The 7,500-nt window shown below is 45.0% G+C and overlaps 1 protein-coding gene across 2 annotated transcripts in view; it reads right to left on the bottom strand.

The window, feature by feature from the left end:
* negr1 (neuronal growth regulator 1) overlaps positions 1-7,500 on the bottom strand; it is a 114,459-nt gene that overhangs the window by 32,237 nt on the left and 74,722 nt on the right. Inside the window, exon 7 of one of the 2 annotated variants that reach the window (XM_042057120.1) lies at positions 6,018-6,077. The exons of the other annotated variant lie outside the window; for it this stretch is intronic. Within the exon in view, the coding sequence (XP_041913054.1) occupies positions 6,018-6,077 (60 nt within the window). The remainder of the gene's footprint in view (positions 1-6,017; positions 6,078-7,500) is intronic. 2 annotated transcript variants of the gene reach the window in all.

The following is a 7,500-nucleotide window of genomic DNA, read 5'->3' as shown; positions in this document are numbered from 1 at the left end:
TTGCCCTGCCTCACAGGGCATGCTGGGAAATAGGAGCGGAGACAGGACTCGGCACAAGGAGGCAGCGAGGCGCTCCCGTCAGAGCCATAAATAACCCATCGTAAAAAAAAAAAAAAAAAAAAAAAAATATATATATATATATATATAATAAAGAAAAAAATATACAATGCACACAACAGCACCTCATGGAATGCATATGGGAGCCTGAACAAAGATCCATAATCTTCCCCACGTAAACAAAAGGAGGGGTTTGAGCGTCACAATACGGTTACTGTAGGGGGAGTGTGGGGGGGGGGGGTGAAAGTGGGGGGAGTCTGATAACGTAACGGTCACAGTTCTGCTGAGAAATGCAGTTTCATAGGCAGTGTTATTGTCACTGTGTTTACCCTTTAGTACCAATTCCACATCCTTCATCGAGCCTGTCTTTCCAGAACTACTTTGAGAGGGGTAGAGAGAGGGAGGAAAAAAATGAAAGCCAATCATTCTGCCATCCATTCAGGGACTTTGCCTGGGGTGATTTAAAATGCCTGAGCACCTTCAGTAGGGACGCATAGTCCCTGCAGAGCAAAGATACCGTAATGAGAAAAACCTTCACAAACACAAACGCACCTCGGCAAAGCAGCCGGTTAGAGTTCCCATTCTAAAATGTTTGGTAAAAGCTTGGAACATTTCACTGATGACAAACAACACACAAATCCTGATAATTTGTCAGCGGCAAGCGTTTGGCTTTTTTCAGTTAAACTCCAACAGTTATGCTCTAGCGATAGATGGCCTTCAAAAAAAGATTTTGTGGGAGAAGAGGTTTTTTGATGAATACACAAATAAACACATCTTCAGTAAACCATGAATAGTGGGAGGGATGTGTGTTCTTCAGCACAATTTTCACATCACAAGTGCTCCCCAGGGGATAGAAAAGCCAATATTTAAGTCTTTTTTCAATGTTGCTGCATAATTAAAAATCTCCCAGCTTGTGTGCTGTAATCAGTGTTGCATTGCAAAGCTGTCCAATAGGACAGCGAGTACTGTCTGTCACACAATGTCTAAGCACAGCAATAAGACCAGGCTTCCTGATTTCCGTCCTACTGTGTCCATTAGATTAGCTGCAATTATTAGACAACAATATCCGTGATATTTGCATATGGAGAAGGCAATTAAAAATAGCATGACTAACACCTACCACTCTCCGTCTGTCATTCGCAGGTCGCAAAACACTATGAGGCGGATGGCAAAGGAGAAATCAAAGACAGCCATACTACAAACTTGGAGCTTAACAAGACTACAGACTACACCTGCGCCCACGTTTCCAACCTGGGCTCACAGAGAATTTCCTTTTCACTTTGAAGCCACCATTGGTGTGAAAGAGGAGGTATTTGCAATAATAATCAGCATTCTAGTGAGGTGGACGCGTGGCATATGCTCAACCATATGTCTGGACCCGAGCACAGCCTTTTAATATGCACGGAGCATGGCCCACATGCAACCGCAGACTGCTCCAGTCAGTGTGCCATCCGCACCGACACAGACACACGCCAGCACAAATAAACCAGCCCACCGCCTTTCATGTGTTTTCATATCGTTTCATTTCGGAGAGCAGATTTCTTCGCCTTTTTTCTTTGCTTGCTTTGTTCTGTTATTATCTTTTTTGTCGGGCAGGAGAGATTCACCTAGCAAACAAGACTGTTACACAGCATACAGAGTCTATGTTGAAGCTAACCATTTGTGTCCATGGACTACAGATCCTGACTATTTCCATATATGTGTATGTATATTAGCAGAGCCACTGCAGGAGGTCCATGGTGAGTTACTACACAGGGGTTATAAAAACAAAGTCATGAAAATGTGAGATGAGTGAAACTGGAAGTAGAACTGATGAGATTTTCAGGATAGCGTTATTAAATATGCCATGTGATGTAAGGAAAGCCATTAGACGTTGCCTAATTTCAAACAGATGTAATCAAAAAAGAATTAACTTAAGAAGTCTGGAAGCAAGCAGAGGAGCGAGGAGGAAGAAAAGTGCTGATGAGCCCTTTAACATCTTTTATTATTTACTGTTTACCAGCAACTGGCTGCGGCTGGAATGCTGGTGAGTTAAACATGTGTTCTGACATTCCTTCCCCTCGTGAGTTGGCTCTGCTACAGCACAAAGGCACAGCACAGCCACTAATCTATGCCGAGGCCCGCACAGCCAGCGCTGGAGGCTTCATTCGGCTGCAACGCTTCCACTCGCTTACTCCTTTGCCGACCATTTCTCAATGCGAATTTCTTATCCAAAAACACAACAGTCCCTAATGACCCCTGATGTTTTTAGGCATGGTGGCCGATGCGAACATGAAATTGAGCTGTTTGTATGACTGTGGGAGAGAGAAGCCACTACACAACCAGTGCCTCACCAATATGAGCTTTGAATTTCTTAACATTCTGGTGAATTAATGGAAGTTTTGAGGGTGCTCAAACGTCCGTAGGCTGTGTCAAATTCCGTTCTAATGGATGGCTACAGTTGGCCTAATGAACAGGCCATGTGATGGAAAATATGCTGGCGGTAAAGCTTTATTAGAACTGAAGGACTTCTGCTGTCACTTGAGACGTGACCCAGAACTGAGGGGATAACTCCGACACACCTCACACCTCAGCCCTCTTAATGGGCACGCTCTTTCAGAGCAGCAAGTTTCGGAGGAGCACATATCAAAGAGATCTACCTATCAAAGAGCCTGGTGTGCTGAGGCTACTTTTTCAGGACGATGTCAGGGCTGGGTTCACACCAAATGGATTTATGTTTTTGTTATGTGATGTCAACAAACATCTCCATCTTCTTATGAAAGAGCAGCACTGCCAAAGATGAACAGACAGTGACACAGAGGACAAAGAGGAAGAAAGAACGAAAAAGGAGAAGATGAATGCAAGGAAGAGAGAATGAAAGCAGGAGAAGGAAAGAAAGAGCAGAATGAAGAAAAAAAGAAAAGGAAAGAGCAGGGGAACGAAACAGCAGAAAGAATAGAGTGAAAAATAAAGGAAACTGGAAAAGAAAGGAGCTAAATAAAGAAAGAATGTTAAACTAATCTACAGACTCCTTTGGAGGCCCCATAAGGTGAGAGGGCACATGGGATTGAACTGGTGAATAAGCATGCAGCCTATTGTCTGCCTGCCCCATCGATTACATACAGGCAACAATAAGGCAATAATTGGGCGCACAGTATGAAGTGTGAAAAGGCTGTTGTGCCACAGTTGAATGACAATGACTCACTTTGCCTCTGCAGGCAGGAAACCAACAAATACCCCTACTGTATATAACAGCCCTCTGCTGATTCTGCTCAGAAGGCAATGCGGGAATGTATAGCACACTGAACATTAATTTACAATAGGACGTGTCAAAACGGCTTTAATACGGCCATATGTGCTTAAAGAAAGAGTGAGCGAGGAAATCCATTTCCTGTGCTGAATGATAGCAGAAAGCCTACAGGTCACACATGCCCTTCAGTCTTGCCGTTTTGTTACCTACGTTGTGCTGCTGTGATTAAATGACTTGGCAAGATTTATTTCATGAATGTGTTATTTCATATTGTGTTCATCACATGTCATATTGTGTTAATCACAAGGCATAAGCTCCTGTTTACGTATAGGTTCTAAACCTGCACACATGACCCTCTAGTGTCAGCCAAAGCGCAACATTACAGTACTTAAACATTATTAGGAATTGTCTCCATTGGGAGTTAATCACAGCAGAATGAATATGCTGGAGATGAACTGCTCTCTCTCCCCGGCATGCACAGGTATGGAAGGCATTACAGGTATTCAGTTCACTCTCCGTATGAAACAGCATTGGCAATGTGGCCTTATGGGAACTAGAGGAGGGTAGGTAGGTAGGGAAGGGACATTCCCTTGTGTGGAATTCTCAGCGTTTCACTGCTAGATGTATTACATAAATACATTCAGAAGCAAACACACACACACACATTTACATTTAGAATCATACATACATATACAGTGTACAGTAAGTACTGTGACATTTTCATCCCGAGACATGTGGTCTGGATGAGGCTCAGAGAGAACATAATTTTAAGCAGAAGCGTTTTGTGTTTTGATCAGCTTTTGATTTTGCTACCCTTGATCTGTGTACTTCTTCTCGGCTGATACATCTGACACAGATAGAGAAGGAAGCCAGCCAAAGGAGAACCACATAATTCGACTAATTATAATTAACGATTATAATTAAAATGTATTTGTTTTCTGTCTTGCCAAAGCCATGCCCATAAAGCTCTTCTTTTCCCTTCACATCCCTAAATGTTCCCTATTTGTTGACATTAATTACACACATGTACTGAATGTGCTCTCCATCTCTCTCTCTCTCTCTCTCTCTCTCTCTCTCTCTCTCTCTCTCACACTCTCACACACACACACACACACACACACACACACACACACCTCAATCCAGCAGAGAGATGTCAGGAGATAATTCAGCATCTTTTCATTCATTTACATACTTAATAAAATGTTGGGGGAACCTGTTGCCAGATATGTAAAGCAATTTCCTTTGCCAAGCCAGCCATCTAGGACAGTGCAAAATTAACTATAAATACCACTTTGGAAGTTGGAATAAAAACAAGAACAGTGGGACCCTCAGTTAGTTTATCGCAGTGATTGATACTGCCTCTATTGCACTGGGGCATGAAATTGTCATTTGTGCTGTGAGCGTCACGTCAAATGAAAAGTTAAAGGCTACCCGGCGTCGGGCGCCGATTCTCTGCGGCGCCATGAAAGAAAAAAAAAAACATGCTAATTATTCCCCATTCTGGAGGGGGTCGGGGTCGGGGTGGGGTGGGGGGAGGCAACAGAGCCCAGATCTGGAGTAAGAAAGCTGCGCAGGCCAGGACAATAAAAAAAAAACACAATCAAACAGGAGTGCATTAAAGATGGCATCAGATCTGGGATTCACCGATGGGATCGTGGGCGTTCCATCAGAGGTTGTCATGCAATGTGCCGGGCTTGCATAGTTAGTGCGTGCACTAGAATATCCCTCCCTCCCCAGGGCCCCACCCGATCTGTTCTGTCTGCGTGACGAGGAAGGGGCATTATTGCAAGCAATGTAACCGGCCTGTGAGATTACATTCTGCAGCTGGCTTCTTACAGTAAGACAACACAGGATTGAGCTAAAGAGAGAGAAAGAGTGACAGAAAGAGAGATAGATAGATAGATAGATAGATAGATAGATAGATAGATAGATAGAGAGAGAGAGAGAGAGAGAGAGAGAGAGAGAGAGAGAGAGAGAGAGAGAGAGAGAGAGAGAGAGAGAGAGAGAGAGAGAGAGAGAGAGAGAGAAAATACAGAAAAGACGGGGGGGTGTGGTCCTGGCTGGGGGGAGGGTGGGGAAGGGTCAGAAATCGTTTTAAAAGCTACACAACACAAAACAAACAAACAAACAAACCACAAAGGCGACATCAGCAGCAACAGCAGTTCCATAGGCAGTACGGGCTGGCTGAGGGCGGGGAAGGGGGGAGGGGGGGAGGCAATGCACTGCACAGAACAATACCACAATAAACTGGCAAAATCATTTTCCTGCCCTTCATGCAGACTGCACGAAGCGGCACTGGGGCTGGGAAGCAGGAGGAAGAGGAGGAAGAGGAGAAGCAGCCAGCACTTCCAGAGCACTGGACTCAGAGCCACTGATGAGAATGAGAATTACAGTAAAGTAAAGAGGACAGGAAGGGAGAAGAACGCCAGACCACCACAGTGCACTGCGAGGGAGGGAGGGAGCGAGGGAGCGAAGGACAGAGGGATGGAGGGAAGGAGCCTTGCGAGTAGGGCGATGAGTGGGCTGGCAGCACAATAAAAAAAAAGGAGGATAAAAAAGAAAGACGTGATTGAAGGAGAGACACAGAAAGCGGTACGCCTGCAGGCATCCCAGCCGAGAGGAAATGTGCCACGGCACGGGAGGAGGTGGACGTTACTGGACGTTAGTGAGCAAGTACACTACAGAGCCGCGGCCTCACTCAGGCGAGTCCAGCAGGGTACAGTATACTGACCTGGGCTTGACACAGCACCAGTGGTGGTGGGTTCAATAAGTGTGGTTGGTTCAATAATTGCTACAGGAAAAAAAGGGGAGAAGAGGGGAAAAAAGAGGACAGTCATGTATCATTAACATAATGGAGACACAAAAAGAAAAGAGAGAGAGAGAGAGAGAGAGAGAGAGAGAGAGAGAGAGAGAGAGAGAGATTGCATGCAGACAAGAGGATAGAGGGATGGAAGAAATACTTGTGATGTCAGCACTTTCTGTAGTCAACATGCTCATGGCAGTATTATTGTAATTCCTGGAGAACCCCATTAATCTTTCCCCAGACTGACGCCGCGTTCTGACTAAAGAGATTTCAATCACATCGCAGAGACTGATCTCTGACACCTGGGACCGAATCCTTGATCGTATATCAACTCAATGATCTGGAATAAGGCCCCCACTAAATTAACAAATTGAACTGAACCACATAAAGTCACTGTTTAATCATGACAAAGTAAGTTCAATTTCACCTTTCCAATTTTCTTAAAGGTTAAATGTCAAAGATGAAATAAAGTTGGCGCTATGGATTTTCGCTTTACAACAGCAGTTAAACGCTCCTCGTCCCTTTGCCCAATTTTAGACTGTGCCTGAGAAGATATTACAAAACCGGTCTACCGACGCACTGGACGAGAGACAGCTGAGCAAACTACAGAATGTTTGACTGTTTACAAGTGTCCCTGTGTGCTGGAGACAAACAGCTGATGCTCGGCACCACAGAGTTTTGACACAATGTATGCACTGCTCTAAAGCCATGCAAATAGGCAGGGGCTGCAGCATCCCTCCCCTCACATCCATTCGATGGCTATTGCCTCCCTGCCAGTGGAACTGAACAACGACATCAACAACAACAGCGCCCTGTGACTTGATACGGCAGAAAACAGAACGGCTGAAGGATAATAGAACAGTGTTCTGGTCAGACGCACTCTTTTTCTGAGATTACATGGGCCAGGCTTTCAACCCCACTTTCCCACTGACTAGGCTTTTTTTTTTTGTCTGGAGGAGAACAGCTGTGAGCACTGTAGCCAGGATAAGGAGCATGATGCCTGTTTCAGTAGCTTTCAGAGGAAAGAGAGAGAGAGAGCGAAATAGAGAGAGAGAGAGAGAAACAGAGAGAGAGATGGAGAAAAAGAGGCAGAGAAAGAGGGCAAGAAAAACATTTAGCCGATGAGGAGAGTGAAAAGTTCCATGGAGGGGGGAAAACGCTATAAAAGTGACACAACAAACCGAAGTCATATCAGACTTGGTATAGAGAGGCAGTGCATTATCTCCTGCCGTGCCACCCAGCAGGAGAGTAAGCCGCGGACACAATAGCTCATCTGCCTCGCCCCACTCCCTGGCCCTTCTCATTTCACCTGGCTATTCCAATCCTCTCTCACTACAAAACTTCGGGTCTCACTTCTCAAACTCCACACCTTATCTTCCCCTTCGCACTCACTCTGGATTATACTAGACAG

This window comes from Alosa sapidissima, chromosome 12 (genome assembly GCF_018492685.1).
Source record: "Alosa sapidissima isolate fAloSap1 chromosome 12, fAloSap1.pri, whole genome shotgun sequence".
NCBI classification, from domain to species: Eukaryota; Metazoa; Chordata; class Actinopteri; order Clupeiformes; family Clupeidae; genus Alosa; species Alosa sapidissima.
Note: the sequence above shows the minus strand (reverse complement) of the source record. Positions and strands in the feature narration are given on the sequence as shown.